The sequence below is a fragment of the Microcaecilia unicolor genome, chromosome 11 (assembly GCF_901765095.1).
Source record: "Microcaecilia unicolor chromosome 11, aMicUni1.1, whole genome shotgun sequence".
Taxonomy (NCBI): Eukaryota; Metazoa; Chordata; class Amphibia; order Gymnophiona; family Siphonopidae; genus Microcaecilia; species Microcaecilia unicolor.
In genome coordinates, this window is record NC_044041.1 from 36,141,507 (window position 1) to 36,168,519 (window position 27,013).

A 27,013-nucleotide genomic window follows, 5' to 3' on the forward strand; every position below is an offset into this window, starting at 1 on the left:
AGCACTCAAATAAATTGGTATTCGGTAGATGAGAGGCTGGTGCAGGTGCAGCTTACACTTCCACGGGAAGCCCACAGAACTGGTTCCATCCCCGCGGGAACCCCGCAGGAACTGCCTCCGTCCCCGCGGGAACCCCGCAGAACTGCTTCCATCCCCGCGGGAACCCCGCATGAACTGCCTCCGTCCCCGCGGGAATCCCGCGGGTTCCGCGGGATTCCCGCGGGGACGGAAGCCGTGCAGCTCTCTACTCTGGAGATACTGGGTGCTCTAGCTGACAGAGGACTTCCTGTCTGTATGAAAGGAAGATTGGCATGCCTTATGACCATGTTGCTGACAAGGCAGGTACCGTCTGCTGTCTCGAAATTGAGATCGAGAGCTCCCTGAAGATGGATGAGCAGAGGCTTTTGGCTTATCCTCTGGCAACTGCTGTGGCTTAAGTTTCTCCCAGTTCTTTCACCAAGTCACCAAGATCTTCTCCAAATAGTTACTTGCCCCAAAACAATAGCTTAAATAGATGTCACTGACGCTGCATCCGCTGCCTGACGCTGCAACCAAAGTTGCCGAAATGCCATGACAGCCAAAGACATACTGCGGACCATAACCCATAACAAGTCATAAATAGCATCCAAGTAGGCCAACCCTGCTTCCAGCTGGGCGTTATGGCACCTGTCTTGTGCTGCTGACTGCTGATTCCATGTCAGGCATGCTCTTGTCAAAAACAAGCTGCACAATGTTGTTTGAAGGCCCCAAGGGGCCACTTCAAAGGTTTGTTTCAACGAGCCTTCTAGCTTCCCATTTTTTAGGGCAATGCCCTGTTCCACTAGAAAGGTGGTCTTCTTAGTCACCACCTTAACTAGGGGGCCTACCCTGGGAAGCTGCAATTTATCTTTCTCTACTAACGGCTCTTCCCACTCTCAGTCCCACATCCGGTGACACCCATTCTGCATCGGGGTCCTGAAAGTCTGGATGCATCGGGAAGGCCTTAGTAGGACATCTAAGCCCCCATCATGATTGATGAAGATGGAACTCCTGAAGCAAAAGGCGGCGGCTCCTCCGTGGAAAGCACTGCCAGTGCCTCAGAAATAAGGAGTAGTGAGCTCCTCTTTATGAAATCAGTACTTTTGGATCATCTCCCTCATCCAACAGCTCCTTCAATGATGGCTCCTCTGAATAGACCGAGGCTACATCAGATAAGGAAGGAAAAGCAGAGATAGCCTCACCTGCCCACTCCTGAAGGTCTAAACGAGATCTCTTAGGATCTGGAGGGCCAACAGGATGAGAAACTGAAGCAACTCAGACTGTCCCTGCTTCAATAAATAGGCCTGGTGTAAGAGCAGTAACTCCAGAGAAAACAAAGATCCTGATGCAGCTGAATACTCTGTCAGGCCCTGAGGCTGTAAAATGGCAGCTGTAATCCTTGCGTGATCATCCAGAGGCTGCTCCTCACTGCCAGTCGGCCTTCACAAATGTTCCTGCACTCTCCTGCATCAAACTATGAACTGGCCCTGCCAGAGAGCCTGATGACCCCGGTATATTCGGATGCTGTGCTGCCGCTGACCGTTTCCACCGCGTCCCGTGGGATTCCTGGCTTGCAATCACTGCAATTCCCAACAACAGTCAGCAGATCCCACAGCAGGACTATCACATAACTGCCTCCACAGGAGTCTCCATTCACCCTGACGGTCACTAACAAGTCAGGATCCCTCCCCTGTACCAAGCAGAACTTGAAGCCCTCCAAGCATTTCAGAGTCAAACTTTAGACTGACTCACCACTACCGACTGCTCCACACAAGCCTTACCACAGAAAAGAAAGGCTCAGGACTGATACTCTGTTCTATGCTCTCCAGCAAACCTCTTGCCTTCTTTTTTTTCTTTAAAGGTTGTTATGCTGGAAAAGGAGAGCAACACAGGAAAAAGGGGTGAGGTGAAGGGAGGAAAGAAGTAAATTTGCAGGGCACCACAGATACGGATCAGACGACCTCCAGCTATGACTCTGCAGACACAAGCCACCCGCAAAGCTCAAATGAGGACCAGCTGACCCACTGGACCAGGAGCAGAGGCTGAGAAGTGTGTCCATCCACCTGCTAAGGATAGAGAACTAAAAACTGTAGAGAGACACAGCTCTCTCGGCATCCAGTCTAGTTCCTCAATATATTTTCTATCTCCACCTGTTGGTTGACGGACACAATTATCCCAGAGGTTCTGGAATAGTGGGAAGCTACGTAGTGGAAATTGGGCTGTAAAAGCCAGCATAGGGACTTCATTTTTAAAGCTGCCTGCCTTTCATAGATTTACTACATATACTTTGCGCTGCCAGGGAGTTTTCATTTTGGAGGGGGTAAAATGGAATGTGCTTGGGCCAAAGACTGCCCTCTTCACGTGTTTCCAATTATATACTGTAAAATAGTTTTAGTCTTGAAAAACTGAAATTGCATCCTGCAGTCCTCTGCTAACAAAGCAGCATTGAGTTGTACAACCCTTTACCTCCAATCAGAGAATGACCTGAACACTAAACTTACCCCTGGCTCCCCTCCATAAAAAAAGAACCCTGGCCGAGCTTGTAACACTATGAAGTCTACATTCAGGCACACTGGGAGCAATCTTCTTTCAAGCATCAATTTTTGCAGTACAAGACTTAAAGGTCCATAAATCCTGTTTCTCCTATCTGAGGCTTCTGGACCTCCTTCTTACCATCCCCTCCCCCCATTGCTATACTGTATACTGCTTTGCTCCACTTCATCAAGGTAACTTTACTTCAACTTACTTTTAGCCTTACAGTAAAAGCACAGAACATTCTAGCACATCAGCATACACCTTACCCAGCAAAAAAAAAAAAAGAAAAGGAACTACATCTACAGCACTTTAATTATAAATTATTAAGAAAAATAACTGGAGGATTCCAGCAAAAAAAATTACATTTGAAGGCTGCCGTGTACACATTTCTAAACTCACTTTCCCGGATTTTCCTGCATGGTTGCACTTGGGACATTCCCAGCAATTTGGAAGTTTGTCATTGACCACACCATCTGACTCCTTTATCTGTTGGAAGCAGTAAGAAAAAACTGTTAGTGGAGTCAAGGTGAGATGCCAGTCGCAGTTACCTGCCACATTTGTTCTGTTCTGATTTTAGAGTCAACTACATATCCGATTTCAGCCCTCAGGCCATAATAAGAGTTTTATGTGCCAAAACCTTCTGGTGCCTCAATAGCTGCTTCACCTCTAACAACCAGAACTGAAGCCCCAGCACAGATGTTTAGCGCTCAGCCCTTGGCTCTTATTATGTGTTTCCAAACCATAAAACTTACACGATCACAGGAGACCAAATGAGCAATACCATGACCAATTATTATTATTATTATTTATTGCATTTGTACCCCACATTATCCCACCTATTTGCAGGCTCAATGTGGCTTACAGAGTGTTGTTATGACATCGTCATGACAGGATCTAGATACAATCAATATTAAGCAGATGTAAGAGGGATAAGAGAAGGAAGGGTTATATAGGGTGGTGTAGGGTGTGTTTTAATTCTTAGGTAGGTTGGGTGGTGATAGTGTCATTAAGGGTTCATTTTGTAGGCTTTGTTGAAGAGATATGTCTTCAAGGATTTGCGAAAGTTGGTTAGATTATCCATGGTTTTCAAGGCTGTGGGCAGTGCGTTCCAAAGCTGTGTACTCCTGTACGAGAAGGTAGTGGCGTATGCCTGCTTATATTTAATTCCTTTACAGCTGGGGAAGTTCAAATTGAGGAATTTGCGGGCTGATCTTTTGGCGTTTCTGGGTGGTAGGTCCACTAGGTTTAACATGTAGAGTGGGGCATCTGCGTGAATGATTTTGTGTACGGTCGTGCAGATCTTAAACTCAATGCGTTCCATAAGAGGGAGCCAGTGCTGTTTCTCTCTTAAGGGTCTCGCACTTTCGTATTTTGTTTTTCCAAATATGAGTCTGGCTGCGGTATTCTGGGCTGCTTGGAGTTACTTAATAGTCTGCTCTTTGCAGCCAGCATACATTTTTGTTTTAAACATTTCTTTTAAAGAGCAAAGTTTTTTTTATATCCAACATATTTTTTGTACTGGTAAGCCCAACTGCACTGCAATGTGGAGGATCTAGCTCTCTTCCAGGGCTAGGATTGTACCTCCTGCTGTGGCCAGGGTCGAGGATGTACTTGTACAGCCCCTGTTCAAAGAACCTAAGCTATCAAGCAAGAAAAAAAGGGCCAAACTTGAGGTCCATGGCCTGCAAAGACTGGGGTACACAACTTGGCATGGGTATAAATCTTGTTATGTGGACATGGAGACTAGCACACCTTCAAACTAGATCAAGCACAGGACCAACAAGATTATGTTATTGTAAATTTAAAAAAAAAAAAAAAAAAAAAGAACATCCAAAACAACCCGATTGGCCTTACTTACCAAAAAGGAGCTTAAGCCCCGAAGGAACTCAGATTTTAACCTTGGCATCTGAAAACAAAAAGCCCTTCACCTCAGAGGCGTAGCCAGACAACAGATTTTGGGTGGGCCTAGGCAAGAAGTGGATGGGCACCAAATGTTCCCTTCACCCCCCCCCCCCCCCCACACCAAAAAAATTATCTCAGCTGGTGAAAAAACGCTCCTTTCCACCTTGGCAGTCTGCAGCAGGCATGCGCAGGTGCCGGTATCATGCAGAGTAGCGTTTTCGTTACCATCAGGGGGAAGTCTTCAGCTGGCAGAGCTTGGGATCCCCACCGTGTGCTAATGTTGGGTGGGCCTGAGCCCTAAGTGGGTGGGCCCCGGCCCACCCAGGCCCACCTGTGGCTACGCCACTGCTTCATCTTCTAACATCAAAAATGTTAGTTTGTAGATTCATCAGGCACTATAGCCTTGCCATGTAGGTATTACTAACTTTACCTAAGTCATAGATTTCCAGTTGGGCAATACACAACTCTTAATTCAATCTTACCATCTGACAATTTTTTTTTTTTTTCAAAGATCTGAAAATCTAGGGAGTTGCAGGAGGGTTTTGCCTTCCACACATATATTAAGGTACCGGGCATACACAGGTGCAGGGCTGGGAGAGGATCAATTTCCTACTAAAGTGCATGAAAACTGGAGAAGTATTTTGGCACTCTTTCCCCTTCCCTTAAAAACCAAATCACCCTAGCAACTCTGAAGCCCTGCAAATGAACGAAGCGACCGCTGATGCTGCTCAAGATTTCATTACACAGTACAAACATCCTTGGGTGTGAGCTCCAGAGGATATTACAAATTTGGCTAAAATAAAGTTGTGAATATTATATTTGGGACAGTTCTTTTTGTGAAGGTTAGGCACTGGAACAAGATGTTGATGATTACAGACAAACTAATTACAGCCACCGAACCTGCAACTGCATATTCAGGACTGTTAATCGTCTGGACTCGTGCCAGGTACACAGATGTTTTACTACTGACAGCAGGCAGCGACTGGACCAAAACATATCGTATCACAGCATCTTAAGAACCATTTTAGACAGTAAGCACTGTGCAGCTTTGATTGTACCCACAGAAAGGCGTTATATCAAAGAGGAGCGGACTTAAGAGTGTGACTGTATGTGACGATCTTAAGGTGGCCAAACGGGTAGAAAAGGCAACGGTGAAAGCTAGAAGGATGCTTAGGTGCATAGGGAGAGGAAAGTCCATAAGAAAAAAGGAGGCGATGATGTCCCTGTATAAGACTCTGGGTGAGAACTCATTTAGACTACTGTGTACAATTCTGGAGACCACACCTTCAGAGAGATATAAACAGAATGGAGTTGGTCCAGAGAATGACTACTAAAATGGTCAGTGGTCATCATAAAGCATATGGGGGCAGACTTAAATATCTCAATATCTATACTTTGGCAGAAAGGCGGGAGAGGGGAGATATGATAGAGAAATTTAAATACCTATGAAGCATAAATGCATAGGAGGCGAGTCTCTTTCAATTGAAAGGAAACTCTGGAATGAGGGGGCATAGGATAAAAGTGAAAGGGGACAAACTGGGAAGTAACCCGAGGAAATACTTCTTCATGGAAAGGGTGCTGAATTCGTGGAACGGCCTCCCAATGGAACTTGTGGACATGAAACAGTATCAGAATTCAAGAAGCTTGGGACAAGTACGTAGGATCTCTAAGGGAGTGATAGGGAGAGTATATGGCATGGACGGGCAGACTGGATAGGCCACATGGTTCTTTTTCTCTGTTTTTATGTAAATCCATGACCCTTTACCCGTTTTATGATGTGTGGTTGCTTCTTTGAGAACATGGCTATCTTTTTAAAATACATGGGTATCTGAACACAAAAGCATTAAATATGTCAGCAGATAAAGAACATGAGATCCAGCCTGCCCATTTCTATCTACTTGCCAACTCAGGGCTGGTACAACACAGTAACTGCGGTAAGCATAGCAGGAGACAATGCTTAGAGATCACCAAAAGCTACCATGAGCAAGCTCTGTTACCTGTACTACACTGGCCTTGTCTGCACCAGGTGACTTGGCACTTTAACTATAAGCCACACGATGGAGGAACAAATTCTGGTGCAAGCCTCGTGAGACTAGAGAACAAGACTTGTACCAGAGTTCCTTCCTACACCATGTGACAAAGGATGCAGGGGTTGGTGGTGATTTCTAGTGTGTGTGGGGCACCAGAAACCCTGGATCCCTTTTAGTCCACCTTGATGACTCATTGCTGCTGCTGCTGTGCTATGTGGGTCGAACTGCATCCTAACAGGCCTAGTGAGGAGGAGCAGGCAGCCTGTGGCACTGCACTGCATGTGTCCTTTTTCTCCTCTTCCTCCTATCAAACTGAGATGGGCATGGCAGGAGGAGAGAGTCCTACAGCTGCTGTTTCTCTCACTGTCTGCACTTTGCTCTTTTACCTCACTTCTGCTTCCTGTGACTGCCCTTTTCTTCATGGCTGAACTGGATTACAGCAAAGGCCACCAGCGGTGGTCTAGCCACTACCCTCTGCACTACAGCGACCAGGGACACACAAACAAAAAATATGAGCTGCTGGCCTACAAACAACATTGGCCACCTTGATTACTGCTTTGGGCCAGATGAAGGGGCTGGGTAGGAGACCGTATGTTTGACACCAGTGCTCTAAAACATAATGATGCCAACAACACCTCTCTTTCACCAAATCAACTTTTCTTACATGCCGATTGATAGCACAGCTGCCCCACTAAACATATACTTTCCTAGTGCTCTCAATAGGGTTGAGTGCTGAACGGTTCAGAAAATCTAACACAGCATCCTTCAATACCTGCTGCCTACAGGCTGCAGATGCCTGAACAATACCAGGCATTAAAAGCGTACACTGGATAGATATTCCAGGTTAGAAGATTACTCTGGGTAAAAAGGCACTGTTAGCGCTGCTTTAGAACACAACAATCTAAGGTCATGCAACAATCAATAAAGTCAACATTATCATATTACAGTGCACTTTACTCATAAGCAAAAAAATAACAACAATAGTAATAATAATAACATACTAGCTATAATCCATAAATGTACCTGTCCTCAAAAATGCAGCCAAGGAGTACCAAACCAATGATGGCTGGAGCCCAACAAAGCCTTCCTGCACACAAATTTCACTTCCTTTTACTGTGACACACTTGTGAAAAGAGGGGTAAGCCTAATATACCAGGAATTTTAACTCCCTCTAGTTTTACTCCTACAACTTTGGATTATGACCCACCTGTCAGAGATTAAAAATGCAAATGGGAACACAGCAGTTACCCAACTGCAGGTTATAAAATTGAAAAGAGCACTTTTATCACTACAGTGTTTCCTTCCTATTAACCAGTCTTAAATACCACGTAACACACATTTCACTTGATGAACTGGGAATATGAAGTCTCATTTTCTTAGACTTACCTTAAGGCATCCCGGGTGTATTATTTCATTACAAATGGAACATTCCATTAACATAATGTTAAACTTTTGCCCATCTTGCTCCACTGTGTCCTCCTTCCCAGCTTCTCCGCAAACCAGGCAGACAGCAGTGTGAGGCAGCACCGGCTAAAGAGGAAAAACCACAACAAAAGGTGTCAGGGTGAAACAATGGACCAAGATACCCCGACACATCAGCAAGAACAGTAGTTAGCCCTGAGACACCCCAGCAAATATATAATGTTAGCATATTTCTGGACCTAGGAGAAAAGAAAATTTTATATCAAACACCGGGAGGTATGGACAGCCTTACTTCAAGGAATCACCTGTTGTGGGGAGGCAGATTCCCAACAGAAAAAGTCATTTGTGGGGCAGTGGGAGATACTTACAGCAATGCACTGTCGCATAATGCAGGACTGCTTCATCCTTCCAGGACCCCCAAATTTTTTCATGTCTTTGCAGAAATGGCACGCCCCACATTCTGTACGAAGGCAAGCTTCGCACTTTCGGCATCGGGTTCTTCGCCTGCGGGCCCCAGCGGTCGTACGGTTTGCAGCCAATTTCACAGCAGAGGTGGTTCCAAGTTTCCCTTTTGGCCTTCCCACAGCCCTATTCTGTAAAACCAAAAAACAACAAAAATGTAAGAACTGGCATACTGTACACACTTTCAAACAGAAACAATACGTACTTTGCATAGTGAAATGCTGCAACTGGCTACATGAAAACAAAATTCAACAAGAAACATTTCCAAAACGCAAAACATCCCCCATAAATATCTACCACCATGAGATTTGTGAGGATTGTAACATTAATGAATAAAGAAATACAGCTTTGGCTGAAAGAATCCATATTATTTTGTATTTCATTTTCATTCCAGATGCTTGCTGCACAAACTGAGCATGCATACTTAGGGGGGGGGGGGGGGGGGGGGGAGAGAAAGACGGTAGCAGCCCATGGAAAATGCTGCCGACTGCCAGTGTTGGGGAGTTTCTGGCTACTGGAGAAGGACCTCTTCAACAGGCAGGACTTGGGGATCCTCACCAACTCAGGTATTTAAAGTTTGAGTTGGGGGTGGGGGTAAGTGGTGGTGCACAATGAGCAGGGAAAAGTTTTGTGCCCACCAGCTTTGAGATTGGGCTCCCCCAAACTGAAAGTCTGGCTATGCCTCTGATGGTGATGAAGGGGGGTGGGATGGAGATATGGAGTGAAGATAGGTCTCTTAGGGTCACATGCTTTCTGTTGCTACAGTACCGGAGTTGCAGCCACACAAAGTTTAATAAACACAGTCCAAGATGCTCAGATCTTTCTTCTGGGAGAAGATGATGTCTTAAGCAGATCAGAGTTTCCATCCAAACATTCACTAAGCCAGTCTGCGGTAATTAAGGGTCTCCAATTTTTCTCATTATTATCCCTGTCACTTGCCCAAAGCAGGGTTAAAAAACAAAACAAAACCAAAAGCATATTTTGGTTGTATTTCAACTATACCCAAATACTGTACCATGATTGAGAGCAAATCTATGCAACTACACTGTTATATCAAGACCTTCCAGGCATCAGGCATCCCTCCCCTTGTTCCTTCCTTCCTTCTCACCTATTACTTCCATCACCCGTAACTGTCTTGTCTGTCTGTATTATTTAGATTGTAAGCTCTTTTGAGCAGGGACTGTTTCTTTGTATCAGGTGTTCAGCGCTGCGTGCATCTGGTAGCGCTATACAAATGCTAATAATAATCAGTTTGGTGCAGTGTCTGGTAGCAGCACAACTGCCGTGCAACAAAGAACAGACCACATGGCATCCTCAGGGGCCACGCAGCCACATCATCATCTTCACTCTTTTGCAACCCACTACAGCCTGCTGCTAGACTGTGGGGGTTGGAGGTGTCTGAGCTCCAGCCATTGATACAAAATCCTAAGTTATATAGGCTCGTCTTAATGATTATATGCAAATCAACCCTTGATGCGATATCCAGTGTCTTCCTTCTCATTGGATGTATGCAAATAGTTTTGAACATCTGAAGCAAGCTTTTTAGCCAAATGTGGCTGTATGGGCTCACACAATTTATATAAAGTCCAGTCTGACCATACATTTGAATCTGAATAAAGTACTTTCTTTGGATTACTATGGTTTTGAGGTTCTCCTTTAGTCATCATTGCTTGTTTGTACTTTCTGCATATCTGCGGAGACTTTTCCTCCTCTTTTTTTTTGTACAATTGAAATATATAGCACAGAGCTATGACATATCATAAGCAAACGTACTATCGCCCCTTGCTGCTTCAAATGACATCATGAATCCTTGTCATTGCAGCCATTTTCCACCCACACATACTGCTGCTTGACAATAATACTGACATATAACAGTGATGCATAGTCAATAAACTTTTAACATTTCCACAGCACCGTCTTACCAACAACTCTGCAAAGAGCAAATCTGTGTCTTTGAGACACTTATCTAGAACAATTTATACTGGAAGCAAGTTATGAAAACAATTTTTTTGTATTTTCTATCTTACCAGATGTTAATCTGAAAACAAAATGGCAGGTACAAATTCTGGAAGAGTCACAGCCAAGACCTTACCACTAAAAGCATGACTTAATTTTAATTTTGCACTGATCTGAAAACAAAATGGCAGGTGCAAATCCTGGAAGAGTCACCACCAAGAACTTACCACTAAAACCATGACTTAATTTTCATTTTGCACTAATCTGATGGAAGAAAATGTAGCACTCAACAGTTAAATCACATATGTATGGAGCTAGTCCCGTAAAAGAGATCACCTACAACTTGTTTGTTGACCGTTAAGTCTATGCATCCTACTGGACTGAAATGGCAACCATATGACTTACAGATGCTGTTTAGCCAGGCGGCCACCCTGCTACCTCCTGAAGTTCCAGTCTATTTGGAACTGCCTCAACCCCACTGACCATAGTACTGGGGAAAGGGATTTTAAGAGACTATGAAACGTAGAAACATGACGGCAGATAAAGGCCAAATGGCCCATCCAGTCTGTCCATCCTCTGTAACCCCTAACTCTTCCTTTTCCTAAGCGATTCCACAAGCTTATCTCATGCCTTTTTAATTTTCTGATACAGTCCTCGACTCCACATCCTCCACCGGGAGGCCATTCCATGCTTCCACCACCCTTTCTGTGAAATAATACTTTCTTAGATTACTCCTAAGCCTATTCCCTCTTAACTTCATCGCATGCCCCCTCGTTCCAGAGTTTTCCTTCAGTTGAAAAAGGCTCACTTCCTGTACATTAATGCCCTTGAGATATTTAAATGTCTCTATCATATCTCCTCTCTTCCAGCGTATACATGTTGAGGTTCATATGCCTGTCCCTATATTTTTTGTGTTCAAGACCGCTTACTAATTTTGTAGCCGCCCTCTGGACCAACTCCATCCTGTTTATATCTTTTCGTAGGTGCGGTCTCCAGAACTGCACACAGTACTCTAAATGGGGCCTCACCAGAGACTTATACAAGGGCACTATCACCTCCTTTTTCCTGCTGGTCATCCCTCTTTTTGCTTTCCTCTATGGAACTGCAGGGTCGGAGATGGAAAATAGATTTAGAAATATTAGATGCCAGGCACAATATTCACCTTGCTTTTTCTTTCATTGTTATTCCTGTAGCTTTTAAGTTCTTCTTTAGTCTATTTTTTTTTTTTTTAATATATTTTTGCAGATTTTCATTTTCTGAGTTTTGGAAACAGGTACCCAACTCCTGGGATTTGCTTTTAACTCAGCCCAAGTTTTCCCACTTTTTAAGAATCTCACTATCTTCTCCTTCAAGCCCAGCTATTAATGGAATCGGAGGCCTCGCTCAAGCTCTCCGATGCTGCCTCTAAAAACTGCCAGGTGAGTAATCCTCTATTACTAGCCACTTGGTATCCTGTAGTCACACCCAGCCAGGCTCACAACAAAACCACATTTAGAAAACCTCTGCCTGCACCTGGCATTGCTCTTTCATTGTTTTCCTGCACGTTTAGTAAATATTTCTTTCCCAATGAGCCACCATTCTGCAGGTCCCATTCACTCAGCAGGAACTCAAGTAACATTTGCTGCCAGATCTAGGGCAAGGGTTATTAGGCACCCCAGGTAAACTTTGAACCTCGTGCCTCACCCTACCTCTTCATTAACTTTCAAGCCCTTGAAAATCTGATAAACAAATTATGAACACCCCCCCAACACCACCCCTCCCAGAAAAATTCTATAAAAAGTAAAATTCAGCATCATACTTTTAAATATTGAGCTTTGCTTGATATATAGAAACATGAGGAGGACATCTGTGTAAAAATCATTTTACCAAGGTAAAAGAATGGCTATTTATTGTGATTTATGAAGAGATTCACCCAAGGTACAGGTGTTTGATTACACTCCCTTCAGCTTTTCATTTCCCCATGGAGGCTATTTTAAGTGTCCAAGCTAAGCACCTTAGTGTTTCAGGTATGTTCCTGGTTTTGTTATTGAGCACCCCGGTGTGAGAAAATAAAAGTATATTTTAAATTTCATAGTCACAGTTTTTAATGGCTATGAGGCTTCTTTGTTTGAAAACAATGGTATTTCTCTCTTTGTGGTCTAACCCTTTTTCTATCACACTTGCATTGGTACTAGCCATTCATTTGTAATATGCTGTGCTAATTATATGTTTTGCTCTTTTATACTATCATAGTCTGGAACTGATGTACTTTTACTTACTCTTTGTACTTGGAATACACATGTATAATGTTTTAATGTTAAATTAGATTTCTATTCATCGTTGTCCTTTAAAATTTCATTATTTATTTTTCATGTTGTGTACAAAACTATAAGAACAACATTTATAATATTGTTTTTGGACATTAAGTTTTACTTTTGGTTTGTCAGTGTTCATCTGTCCATTTATTGTTTATGGTTCGTGTTCTCTATTTGTTTCATTCAGAGTTGTTACTCCTAAGGCAGGTGATGTTTGCCGACACAGTGAGGTAGACACTGTTCTGCAATAGTGCCCTAATATAAGCCTCCTGGTGACACAGTGTTTTTACTTTGCCCTTTTTCAGCATCATGTACTTGTGTTTCTAATAAACATTTTACATTTTTATTTCTTTATCCTTTGGTGTTCACATTTGGTTTGTGTTGGAAGGTCCATCCCTACTTTTACTTTCTGCACAGTAGGTACAGCTCGACATATAAGAAAATTGACCCCCCCCCCTCCCTGCGGATGTTGATAATTGGTTGAACTGGGGTCTGTCAAATCACCAAGGCCGATATTTAAAAAACAACAAAAAAAAAAACTTAGCTCTTAAATTTAAGCACCCAGAGTAGTTCCTGAACAGGGGACTCAACCAAATTTTGGTTTCAGCTTCAGTGCTGAAACCCAGATTTAGCCGTTCTTCTGTTTTGGCCAAAAATGCATTTGCATTTTTTGGCAGAAACCAAAATTCCCCGTCCCCACAACCACTCTGTGCTGCCACCCCAACTCCCCTGAAAAATGCCCGTTCTCTTCCCTCCCCCGCAGAAAACCCATTCCCCACTCCCTCCTGAGCCATCCACGAACTCCACCCTCCCCAGGCCTACCTTCAAAAAGCCCTGGTGGTTTAGCGGCCTCTTCAGAGCAGGAGCTACCCTGAGTCGTTCTTGCCCCTGCTAGTTCCAAAGTCAAAAGGCTCTGCGACTTCACGCAGCAGCCTCACAAGACTGCAGAGGTCACAGCAGCCATTTTCAGATTGTAACCGGCATGGGCAGGAGCAACCACGGGAAGTTGCGGCAGCCATTTTGACTACGGAGCCGGCAGGGGCAGAAATGGCTTGGGCTAGCTCTTGCTCCAAAGAGGTCACTAAACCACCTGGGTTTTTCAAAGGTAGGCCCAGAGAGAGTGGAGTTGGTGGGCAGCAGTTTTGCTTTCAGCTTCAGTTCCAGCCAAAACTGAGAAGTAAATTTCGGCCATAGATTCAGCTTCGATTGCCCTCTATTCCTGAATTTATCCCCTATTTTCAGCTGAAAATTCACTTAAATTGAGGGCTCTAAAGTTATGCTCCTAAAATTTAGGACTGTCATTCATTTACCTAAATTTATAAGGCTAAATTAGGTGCCCAGTGCTGAAAATCAGTGCCAAGCTCCTTCCCCCCCCCCCCACCCCGTCCTAAATGCATACCTGTTCCATCCAATTTTTAGGATCCTTAAATATAAGAGTGTAGTGAAATTTTAAGCACATGATTAAGCAATCCATCCTAGTAAATTTTCAAAGAGGCCAGTTTAAGACCTTAACTCTCCAAAGTTTGGAGCCCAATCCCTTTGAAAACGGACCCCACTATTGATTTACATCGATTGCCGCTTCTCTTTGCAGCTCCCTACTTCCCAGGGCACTACCCCCCTAGCTCACCAACTAGTCAGTCTAATGGTTCAATTGGCCTTGATGCTGTCCAAATCTTCACAAAATCCAAATTCCTTACTGGCATCGAAGAAACTTCCCCCAATACTGTTGAGAGCTTCCCCAAAGCCAAACATCTTTGTAAACAAAGAATCTGGCACCTCACAGGCAAACACAGTCACAAGGTGACTTCATGAAGGGGAGGAGAGAAAGAGACAATCAGAGATTCAATCATGCTTAGAACCATTTCAGTAGGGAACATCTAAAGCCATTGTAAACATACTCGTAAGCCTCTACCTAATAATTCACCAGCATAAAAAAACATCCTCATGCAAAACAAGTTCAGTCTGCCTAGGAGAGGGCAGATAATACTTGAAATTAGTATTTTTCTCTGTCTGCATACCACAGAGACTCTTGCAAGACAAGCTGGGATGAACACTGGTCTTATACTTCACTGGTAACCTTTGAGTTCAGCTATCAGATTTCTAATGATCAAGCAGAGAATATTTAAGATTCAGCGTGGGATGAAACATGGAGATAGTGATCCATGATCTGGAATGAATCTTGAATGGCACTATTGCGCTCCTGGGAGAGGGAGGGGTCTGGGGGGAAGGGGAAGGGATGGTTAGTTGCTGATTATTTTTTGCTATTATTGCTGATTGTTACATTGCTATTGTATTTGAATCTCTTTTCAATAAAGGTTTGAAACTCTAAATTAAAAAAAAAAAAAGATTCAGCATGGGAAATGAATGAGAACTCTCGTGTCCTTCACTGATATGATTGAACATTAGTGCAGGTTATTACAGGGCTCAGGAAGGGATTCTGGTGGCCAGCAACAATAGTTAATACATCGACAGTTGTACACTTCAGTTTACGCCTCACTGTACCAGTCAAAAGAGAACAAGCCCCTAGGAAACTCAAATGTGCTAGATATTAAATACTGGAGCAAATAAAGGCCCTAAGTGAGCCTTTTACAAAGGCATGCTAGCGTTTTTAGCGCACGCTAAATGCCAGAGGCACAAATATATTCCTATGGGCATCTCTAGCATTCAGCGTGCGCTAAAAACACTACCACGCCTTTGTAAAACACCCCCTCAGTGAATGATAAATCCTGAAGGATCAGGTACTGCTAAACACTTGTTTTCATATTCTATAATATAGGGACACTTGTTGAGGTCATTTGCCCTCATACCAGTTCACTTATCAGACAATGGCCTGAGACTGAAAGGAATACAGAGAGATACAGCTAAAACCCTTATGCCTACATTATTACAGAATATATTTCTTCCAGAGAGAGAGAGAGAGAGAGAGAGAGAGAGAGAGAGAGAGAGAGAGAGAGAGAGAGAGAGAGAGAGAGAGAGAGAGAGAATACACTGACTCTCGCCTAACATGGTAGATGATGGCACAAAATAAAAGCTGGGCCACCCACATATTCTGGTCCACACTTCTAAGGATATATCTCAGCTGCTGGTCATGGAAGATATATTATTCATGTCAGTTTTAGTCAGTCAATGTCCATCTTGGTTTTCTGTTATCCGGGGTAGAAGCGAATCCAGATCCCTTAACTCTCACCAAGCTTTGGAATAGTCCACAGCTCCAAAACTAGTGAGGATGTTGCCCAAACAAACTGATAGGCTCGCTATGGCTTTTAAGGATGGTGTTAGACCACCACATCTGTTGGCACAACCCACTAACTCAGTGGTTCTCAATCCAGTGTTTGGGACTCATGCAGCCATTCAGATTTTCAGGATATTCACAATGAATGAGATTTGCATGAACTGCCTCTTCTGCATATTCAATGAGGATATCCTGAAAACTTGACTGGCTGGGTATGTCCCAAAGACTGGGTTGAGAACCAATGGTTTAACCCTGTGCTCTGCTACATCACTAAGGTGCATGTTCTTTATTCACCCTTGCTACCTTGCTGGAAAGTAGTTAGTCACTACCAACCTACTTACTAACTTGGTTAGTTTCTGGGGAATTGTTACCTGCTAATACCAAGTTTGTTGCCCAATGACCTACAAAAAGACTAAGCTGTGTGTCCTTTATCTGCACATTATTTTTTCTTTATCACCTCTCCCTTACCTCTACTTCAGGGAGTGAGAGTTGTTTACAATAGTGTTATAATTGATCCATGTTTCAGTTACCTGTTATTGTTTGCTAATTCACATTTTTTGTTGTGTTCAATTTTTATGAGAATAAACAGAATTTTTTGTTCACCCTGTTTGTATGGACTGATAAAAGAATCCTGGTGGTTTGTGTGTTGGATCTGTGCCTGCTTTCTGGGAACTGTGGGACCACTGGGAGTGTGGACCCAGTAACCTAGAAATCACTGGGGATAAGTTGAGAGCGGGAGACTTGCTCAGAGGCGGTTGTGACCCAGTTGGTGGGCGGAGGGTGCTAGTGTAGAGCACAAGTGGCAGGTGCAGGCTGACCTGAGCTGTGCTGGAGATAGAACCTCTAAGTGGCCGCGGGGTAACCCCAGGTGGGTGACTAGGCATTTCGTGGCACACATCAAAATATTTTGGCTAAAACAATTGAACAGGCCCAAACAATTTAGCTACAGATTTAGGTCATGTGAAAGAAATACTCAAACATAATTTCCCATATTGTGTTTATGCAGCAAGATAGCAGTAAAGCTTTAAAAACTGCTTAAAATTTTACTCGCCAGATTTACAAAAACGTTCTACAAAGTATATCTAATGTAATACATAATCTTTACATAGCAGTATTATGATAAAATCCAATCTGTTAAATATTCCATCTATACTAAACCCCACAAGCTCTCTCAAACAACCATGTTTTGCACTTCTGTCGAAAAGCTAACAATCGTGTATTCACCAATATCCCGAGGCAACTGGTTCTGAAGAACAAGTACATGACAAGAAGCAGCAGCCCTTTAACACATATGGGACAACCTATTTTCTTTAATAGTAGGGTAGCTTCAATAAACAAGTGCCCTGTGACCTCACAACTTGGGTAATGCAACCAGTCTCTAAAGATAACTTTATAAACTACAAGGGTAATAGTGAGCCCACAACAGTGTTTTTTGTTAATCACCAGCAGCTATGGTTAAAAAAAAAAAAAATCTCTGATCAGTGCTGTGTGGCTAACCAGATAATTAACTTGCATACACCTTGACAGACTTTTCCCTGTGCTCAAATTATGTAAATATTCATCTGGATAGAGATGCTGAAACTAAGGTACTTACCTGTAGTAGGTGATCTCAGAGGACAGCAGCTTTTATATTCTCAAAAGTGGGCGACGCCGACCTGCGTCGCATGGTCCGGGATTTATAAAAGTATAAATAGAGCTTTGTGGAGTGACAGATATGCTCCACCGCGCATGTGTGAGTGCCTTCTCGCTCACCGCGAGAACACGGTCTCCTCAGCTTTATACTATAGCAAATATAAAGTAAAAATAACTAAGGAGACAACTCCAAGGAGGGGTGGGAGGGATTGTGAGAATATAAAGCCTGCTGTCCTTGGACAACACCTGCTACAGGTAAGTACTTTAGCTTTCTCTGAGGACAAGCAGACTTATTTATTCTCACGTGGGGAATTCTTGGCATCCAGGCTCACCAAAAACAACAAACATTGGTCAATTGGGCCTCGCAACGGCGAGGACATAATGTAGATTAATCTGAAACTATATACAATCTGAATGAGAGTGCAGCCTGGCACAGAATAAAACAGGCCTATGAGGGTAGAGTTAGATTCTAGACCCCAAACAGAATCTGCACACTGACTGCCCGAACCGACTGTGTGATGTGAATGTGTGGACAGAAGACCACATCGCAGCTTTGCAAATTTCTTCAATGGAAGCTGACCTCAAGTGGGCTAGTGATGCAGCCATGGCTCTGACATTATGAACCGTGACAGTGACATGACCCTCTAGAGTCAGCCCAGCCTGGGCATAAGTGAAAGAAATGCAATCTGCCAGCCAATTAGAGATTGTGCGTTTCCCAATGGCAACCCCCATCCTGTTGGGATCATAAGTACATAAGTATTGCCATAATGGGACAGACCAAAGGTCCATCAAGCCCAGCATCCTGTTTCCAACAGTGGCCAATCCAGGTCACAAATACCTGGCAAGATCCCAAAAAATACAAAATATTTTATGCTGCTTATCCCAGAAATAAGCAGTGGAGTTTCCCCAAGTCCATTTTAATAAAAGAAACATAAAGCTGGGCGGACTGTCTGTGGGGCCTGGTCCGCTCCATGTAGTAGACCAATGCTCTCTTGCAATCCAAGATGTGCAAGTTGCTTTTGCCAGGATGGGCATGGGGTCGGGGAAAGAATGTTGGCAAGACAATCAACTGGTTCAAATGGAACTCCAACACCACCTTCGGCAGAAACATAAGGTGAGTACGGAGGACTACTCTGTTGTGATGAAACTTAGTATAAGGTGCATCCACTACTAAGGCCTGAAGCTCACTGACTCTACGAAGTAACAGCCACCAAGAAAATGACCTTCCCGGTCAAGTACTTCAGATGGCAGGAATTCAGTGGTTCAAAAGGAGCTTTCATCAGCTGGGTGAGAATGACGATTGCTTATGGTAAACCTTTGTTGAGCAAGGGGCAAAAAAAACACTATTCAGTTCGATCTCTCATCAGCGTTTGATCTGGTTAATCATGATCTTTTGTTGTTTCAGCTGAGTGAGTTGGGAGTAGGTGAGGCGGTGCTCTCTTGGTTTAGAGGCTTCTTGACAGTACATAGTTATATGGTGAAAAAGGTATTGTTTTCCACCAGTTGGAGGCCCGGTTGTGGAGTGCCACAGGGACCTGCACTGTCTCCCACTTTGTTTAATCTGTTGCGACAACTTTGGGAATGGAGCTTGAGCGGCTAAAAATGCCATTTTATATTTATGCGGATGACATCACTTTATTGTTACCAACAGCTAACGATTGGGCCACCACCTTGAATAGCATGAAGGGTTGTGTCAGATTTATTGATAATTGGATTACTACTAATTGTTTAAAACTAAATCGAGAAAAAACTAAGTTTCTATGGCTGGGACCGGAGTGTCTAAACTTTCTACATAATTTTGAAATAGGAACAGATTCTTTTGTTTTTGAAAATTCTTCACAAATCTTAGGAGTTGAAGTGGATTGTTTATTGACCTTTTCCAATCATGTTAAACAGATTGTACAAAAATCTGTATCTTTACTATGCGTAAATTAAGAATAACAAACATTTTTTTTGGATCTGCTGAATTCTGTACCAATTGTATTCTACTCACTAATTTCCGCAGACAGCCAACAAATACAATATTACAATAATTCAATCTGCTTAGAACTAATGCTGGTAACTTTGTGGTTGAGCTGAGTGGCAAAAAGATCCCCACACTCAGAAGATCTTGTGGGCTATAACATATTGAGAGACCACTTGAGTGGTTGCATTATCCTGCTCAGTCAGCCAGGGTAATGTTTTTGCCCTCCAGATAAGTGGCTCAAAGGGACGTCATGCTGGCAAGCTCAATGTCACATTTGAACGGCCTCCTGATCCAGTGCCCCTCCGCTTGTTGGTGTAATATACTGCAAACTGATTGTCCATTTGAATGAGTACAATTTGATGAGACAGACGATAACTGAAAGCTTTTAGAGCATTCAGATCACCAAGAGCTCCAGGAGGTTGATCTGAAGATTTGTTTCCTGGATGGACCAAACACTTTGGGTGTGAAACGCATCTACATGGCCCCCCATCCCAGGAGAGATGAATTCATCAGCACATTTTGTGGCTGAAGAATTTGGAATGAAGTCCCAGAGTCAAATTGGATCGAATGGTCCACCACTGAAGAGAGCGTACAAGTTCTGGGGACATTTGGATGACATTTTCCAGGCTCCCTGTGGCTTGATACCACTGAGAAGTCAGGGCCCATTGGGCTGATCTCAAAGATGTGTCATGGGTGTAACATATACTGTGGAAGCCATTTGGCCCAACAATCTCAACATTTGCCGAGCTATAACCTGCTGAAAGGCTCGAATCAAGGAAGCAAGTGCAACAAAAGTGTCCACTCTCATCTCCAGAAAGTAGGCTCAAAACCTCTGTGTATCAAGCAGGGCTCCTATGAATTCTAATTGCTGGACAGGGTGAAGATGGGATTTGGGGTAGTTTAAAACAAATCCTAGTAGCTTGAGCACCCAAATAGTCATTTGCATGAACTCCTGAGCTCCATCTGAAGAGCTGCTCTTCAACAGTCAATCATCGCGATATGGGAATACAAAGTCTACATAGCGATGCTGCAACTACCACTAGATATTTGGTGAAGACCCTGGGAGCTGATGCAAGGCCAAAAGGCAACAAGTAGTACTGAAAGTGATGTGTTCCCAGCCAAAACCAAACATACTTCCAGTGGGCTGGAAGTATCGGGATGTGAGTATATGCATTCTTTAAGTACTGAGAGCACAGACAATCATTTTCCTGAATCACTGGGAGAAGTGTGTCCAGGGAAACCATCCTGAACTACACATGCAAATTTCGGAAGGCCAACAAAACACCCATTTCCCCGCCCCTTTTTGCCTGCATGCGTTAGAAGTTAGGCACACTGCATTACAGAATGTGCTCAGCGAGTTGTATGCATAAATTCTAATTATTGCCAATTAGTGATTATTGCTTGTTAAGAGCTGTTACCAACACTGATTAGCTTATTAAGCCAATTAAGTTGTGTGTGTTGTTAAAGAATATGCCTGGATTTTGGCACAGATCTCTAGGCACACTATATAGTATCCGGGGGTCTGTGCATAGGAGTATTTGAAGGGTGTAAGATGGAAGAGTTCAGAAGAAATAGTCAGGCATGTATATCCTATATAATAAAACGCACCTCCAACATTCTGAAGCTGACTGCATGCATGGCTGAGGCATTCCTGCTACTACTACTATTAAACATTTCTATAGCGCTACTAGACTTACGCAGTGCTGTACAAATTAACATGAAAAGACAGTCCCTGCTCAACAGAGCTTACAATCTAAATTGGACAGACGAACAGACAGCTAGGGGTGGGGAAATTGCAGTGGTAGAGGTGATAAGTGAGGGTTTTGAGTAAGAGAGTCATGGTTAGGAGTCGAAAGCAGTAGCTAAGAGGTGGGCTTTAAGCCTAGACTTGAAGACAGCCAGAGACTGAGCCTGATGTACTGGCTCAGGGAGTCTATTCCAGGCATAGGGAGCAGCGAGATAGAAGGAACGGAGCCGGGAGTTAGCAGTGGGGGAGAAGGGGGACGACAAGAGACATTTACCCAGCGAACGGAGTTCACGGGGAGGAGTGTAGGGAGAGATGAAAGCGGAAAGGTACTGAGGAGCTGCGGAGTGGATGCACTTGTAGGTCAAAAGGAGAAGTTTGAACCGTATGCGGAAGCGGATAGGGAGCCAGTGAAGCGACTTCAGGAGAGGGCTAACGTGAGTATAGCGACTCTGGCGGAATATAAGACGCGCAGCAGAGTTTTGGATAGATTGAAGAGGAGATAGATGGCTGAGCGGGAGACCAGCTCTCTGTATCCATCTCCTGAATTGACATCACATACGTCCGGGTTCGTCACAAGGAGAAGTGACCAACCACACGAGGTTTCTCGGCTTCAGAATGTTGGAGGTGCATTGTATTAAATAGGATTGGTCACTTCCTTGAAGCACAGCCTGAGCTCAGCGTCCTGCACAGTAACGCTCAGACACCAGAGAGAGAGGGGGGGGGGGGCCTGACACCAGAGAGAGGGAGGTGGGGCCTGACACCAGAGAGGGATGGGAGGTATTTCTGTCACACACACACTCTCTCTCTCTCACAACGTCTTTCACTCTCACACACTCTATGTCTCACACTGTATCACATTCACTCTCTATGTGTCACAGTCACTCACACACTCTCTTGGTCTCATACACTCAGTCTCACAGAGAGTCTGTGTCTCGCACACTCTCTCTCTCTCTCTCTCTCGCACACTCTGTATCTGTGTGAAACACACTGTCTCTCTCACACTGTGTCTCACATACACACTTGCACACACACACACTCTCTCTCTCACACACAGTGCAAGCGCACAAGAGTATCACTGTTAACACAGCTCTTGTGTGCACGCCCAGGCAAACCTGGAAGTGAAGCACACATTGGCATCATTCGTCTGTGCCTTTACATATAAACTCTTCTAATTTTTTTCACTTGCAAGACTTATCTTTAAAGCACAGGAAACAGAACACGTGCCAATGTGTGCCTTCACTTTTGGGTTTGCTCAGACTCGCAAACATTTGTTTGTCAGTACGGGCTTGAGTGGGCTTCCTTCTCCTTCCAAAACAAATCAAAAGCAGCAGATTTTAAACAGAAAATCATAAGAAATCCTTTCTTCAAACTCCACTAATACCTGCTCCGAGCTGGCGGCAGGTTTTCAGCATTAAGAGCATTGGGTAAATCTCTCTTATCTGCACCCTTCTCCTCCACCGCTAACTCCAGACTCCGTTCCTTTTATCTTGCTGCACCATATGCCTGGAATAGACTTCCTGAGCTGATACGTCAAGCTCCATCTCTGGCCGTCTTCAAATCTAAGCTAAAAGCCCACCTTTCTGATGCTGCTTTTAACTCCTAACCCTTACTCACTTGTTCAGAACCCTTATTTCATCATCCTCATTTTAATATTCCCTTATCTCTTGTTTGACCTGTTTGTCTGTCCTAATTAGATTGTAAGCTCTGTCGAGCAGGGACTGTCTCTTCATGTTCAGGTGTACAGCGCTGCGTACATCTAGTAGCGCTATAGAAATGATGAGTAGTACTACTAGTGCTGTTCTCCGAGCATTAGGAAGGAATAGCAAATAACCTCATTAATATCTGTTTGACTACATTTAAATACAGTTTGCAGCCATCTTTGGCACGCACATTGTTTCCTGTGCTAACTGGCTCCAACGCTGGCATTAGGTTCTGAGCATCGGAGCCTAAAACAGCACCAAAATAGTTACCCAGCTGGCCTTCCAACCTTGACGACCTGTTATAAAATTACCTTCATACCATTCATGGTCTTAAATACCAAACAAACAATCTTAAACAGAGTTCTATATTTCACTGGTAAGTTGCACAGTGCTTCTCAGACCCCTCCTGAAGGCACTGGCAGCCAGTCAGGTTTTCAGGATTACCACAACAAATACGCATTAGATAAATCTGATTACTGGAGACCCACTGTATGCAAATTTACTTTATGCATATTCCTTGTGGATATCATGAAAATCTGATAAGCTGTGCCCTAGTAGGCAGCTTTCCTGACTGGCTCAATATGACACCCCCCCAAAAAAAAACAAATAGACAACATTGGTCAGTAAGTGAGCTGCAGCATTCTGGACTATTTTCAATCGTTCTAAAAATTTAACCAGTAACCTATCTACAAAACGCATCATAATAGTCCAAATGCATTGTTACTGCAGGTCCACTGTTTACTATAAAAAAATGGCTTTGTTTGCCTAATCATAAATTTTAAAAACAGGCATTCTTTGCACATTTATCACTTGATTATTAAAAAAAGGGAGGCCTACGCCCATAATTACTCCCAAAATTCCGAGCAGACTGAGTCACAGCCAAAAGAGCACCATCAATCTCAAAACGGGATACTCAAGGAAAACGTAGAAAAGAAAAAACACCTCTGTCTTATCAGACTTTAAGCCCTGGCAACAGCAAATAAAATAAAAACAATTACATCACTGGCCAAGTCTTCTGTTTACCCCAGTACGGGACTTAAAATTAGAAAGCAAGGGAGTGATAAAGAAAATTCCCCACAGCAAAGTTTGAGCAAAATTCCCCCAGAACTCCTTGCTGCATTCTCCCTTGTGAAAAAGAGGCAACCCACAAAAAGGAGCCTATTTATTAAAGTCTGGTAAAATTTTGACCTTACCAACCCCCCCCCCCCCCCCCCCCCACCTTTTTTTTTTATTTTTTACATTTAGGGGTGAATTCTATATATGGTGCTGAAAAAAAAAGCACTATTCTATAAGCCGCTCTTAAAGTTAGGCGAAGTTTTAGAATAGCACTTACACCCCGGAATCGTGCCTCACTTTAGGTGAGGCCAGTTGCACCAACTGAAATGTAGTGCAAATGTACATACCTAAATTAGGTGCATATCCTCCCTTATTCTATAACAATGTGTGTAAATGCTAGAACACCCCCCGTTTCGCCCATGACGTTCCCATTTATGCGCCACATTTTTACACACACATAAAATTTAGACATGAATCCTGCACCTAAATTTAAGTGCATATATCATAATTAAATCTAATCAGTGCCCAAAATTGCTTGTTAAAAAGCCAACTCCTGGCACTAATTAGCTCGTTGTTTAAATTACATGTGCGACCTTTACAGAATTAGGGGGGTTAATGTGCGGTGGGCCAAGGACATTGGCAAATTGTCCGAGGTATTCCTAGCACATCCCCATACACCTAATAGAGAGAAAAGTTCTTTATCGTGCGTTAAGTATATTTACAATTAAAGCGGATGCTTGGCCGGTGGAAAAGTCAGACCTTTAATTTTGAGTGGGCCTACCGCCAAGATGGGTGGGCATAATATCACTCAGCAGCCCACCCCAACTTAAAAAATATCAAATATTACATTACTGTATTACAATCTTATATCCTCAACTAAAAACAACTAAACATTTTAAGAGTTATTCAGAAAGAATACAACAAAACACAAGAGATCATAACAGACCAATTTCTAGGACATCAATTAATTAGAGCTTAATACCTAAGCTGGAGGGGATCCTGAAGTCCCACCAGCTGAAGAACTGCTCCTTGAAAGCATCCTGAACTTTCTCCCCCACCGCTTGGCAGTATTAGTGAGCCACCCAAAGCTGGCACCCGGCGCATGCTCAGTTTCTGCACATACGTGAAAAATGCGCCTGTCCCGACTGCTGGTATTGGATGGCTCACTAACACTGCCGCTGAGTGAGCTGCGGGAGAGAAAGTTCAGCAGGCCTTCGAAGAGTTCTTCAGCTGGTGGAGCCTTGAGATCCCTGCCAGCTACAGGAAAAGTGCACTGCTTCTGATTGGGCCTGGCCTACCCAGGCTCACCCATGGCTACACCATGCATACCATGTGCTATCTGTAGTAACTAAACCCATTTCTGCCCAATGACATGGTGCACAGTTACTGCATGAATTAGTGTGCACTGTCATGCTAGCCTGGTAATGGTTATTATGCTCATTCACAAACAATGTGCACTGCTTCACAATAAGGGATAAATTCAAGAAAGGTTGCCTGAAATTCGGCACCTAAATTTCATGCGCTAAGCAATAAGATGGCATTTATGCAATAAAGGCTTAGGTGTCACGCCATGTCTACAGTAGGTGTAAATGCAGCACTTTGAGCAGATAACTAATAGTATTCAATAAGAGCACACTAGAGTAGAAGGAATGGCCATGACCAACCATGCCTCCCACGTGAACGTCCTCCTTGCAGTTATACACTAAACAGTTTACACATGTACTTCACTGCATGTGTGGCGTGGTACAAAAAAACCAATGCTCTCTTGATAGATTCCATTATAGCATTTAAGCTTTTCCAAATACCTTTCCTAAATACTGTTTATTTTTATAGATGTCGGACCCGCAGAAATTGCAAACAATCAGCCTACCCAACTCATCATCGGTCCCAATTTTTTTTTTCAAATCTTCAGTGCTCTCATTAACTTTTTTTTTTTTTTTTTGTTACATTTGTACCCCGCGCTTTCCCACTCATGGAAGGCTCAATGCGGCAGGCATTGGAGGGTTAAGTGAATTGCCCAGAGTCACAAGGAGCTGCCTGTGCCTGAAGTGGGAATCGAACTCTGTTCCTCAGTTCCCCAGGACCAAAGTCCACCACCCTAACCACCACTCCTCCTACTATGTGGCCGCGCAGGCTTCTGCTTCTGTGAGTCTGACGTCCTGCACATACGTGCAGGACGTCAGACTCACAGAAACAGAAGCCTGCGCAGCCTTCTACATGGAATGTTGCTAGTGGAATAGCAACATTCCATGTAGAATCTCCAATAGTATCTATTTTATTTTTTGTTACATTTGTACCCTGCGCTTTCCCACTCACGGCAGGCTCAATGCGGCTTACATGGGGCAATGGAGGGTTAAGTGACTTGCCCGGAGTCACAAGGAGCTGCCTGTGCCTGAAGTGGGAATCGAACTCTGTTCCTCAGTTCCCCAGGACCAGAGTCCACCACCAGGCCACTCCTCCACTGTTGCTACTATTTGAGATTCTACATGGATCACCAATGTGGCCGCGCAGGCTTCTGCTTCTGTGAGTCTGACGTCCTGCATGTCAGACTCACAGAAACAGAAGCCTGCGCAGCCTTCTACATGGAATGTTGCTAGTGGAATAGCAACATTCCATGTAGAATCTCCAATAGTATCTATTTTATTTTTGTTACATTTGTACCCTGCGCTTTCCCACTCACGGCAGGCTCAATGCGGCAGGCAATGGAGGGTTAAGTGACTTGCCCAGAGTCACAAGGAGCTGCCTGTGCCAGGAATCGAACTCAGTTCCTCAGTACCAAAGTCCACCACCCTAACCACTAGGCCACTCCTCCACTCCTCAAACTTGGCAGAAGAAAAGTTTACACTATTTGTACCTTTATACAATAGGGTCATAACTCATGCGAATAACTGCAAATTAGTGCTAGTTAATGGCAATTATTGACAGTTATTAAGTGCCAATCAAGGGCCAAGTAATTCAGTTATTTGTAAGTGGTTACTAGCTATTCACCCAACTGAGTGCGTAACTGTGCAAGAGGGTATCTGCTCATCACACTTTAGGAAACATGTTTAAACATGTTTAA

At 43.6% G+C, this 27,013-nt stretch overlaps 1 protein-coding gene across 7 annotated transcripts in view; it reads right to left on the bottom strand.

Annotated features, from left to right (window-relative positions):
• KDM2B (lysine demethylase 2B) overlaps positions 1–27,013 on the bottom strand; it is a 322,873-nt gene that overhangs the window by 49,249 nt on the left and 246,611 nt on the right. For 5 of the 7 annotated variants that reach the window (XM_030218309.1, XM_030218305.1, XM_030218312.1 and 2 more), the window contains 3 exons: positions 8,276–8,500; positions 7,872–8,015; positions 2,917–3,039 (listed from right to left, as the gene is read on the bottom strand). In XM_030218309.1, coding sequence (XP_030074169.1) covers positions 2,917–3,039; positions 7,872–8,015; positions 8,276–8,500 — 492 coding nt within the window. The remainder of the gene's footprint in view (positions 1–2,916; positions 3,040–7,871; positions 8,016–8,275; positions 8,501–27,013) is intronic. The other 2 variants (XM_030218308.1, XM_030218306.1) reach the window with 1 other exon arrangement.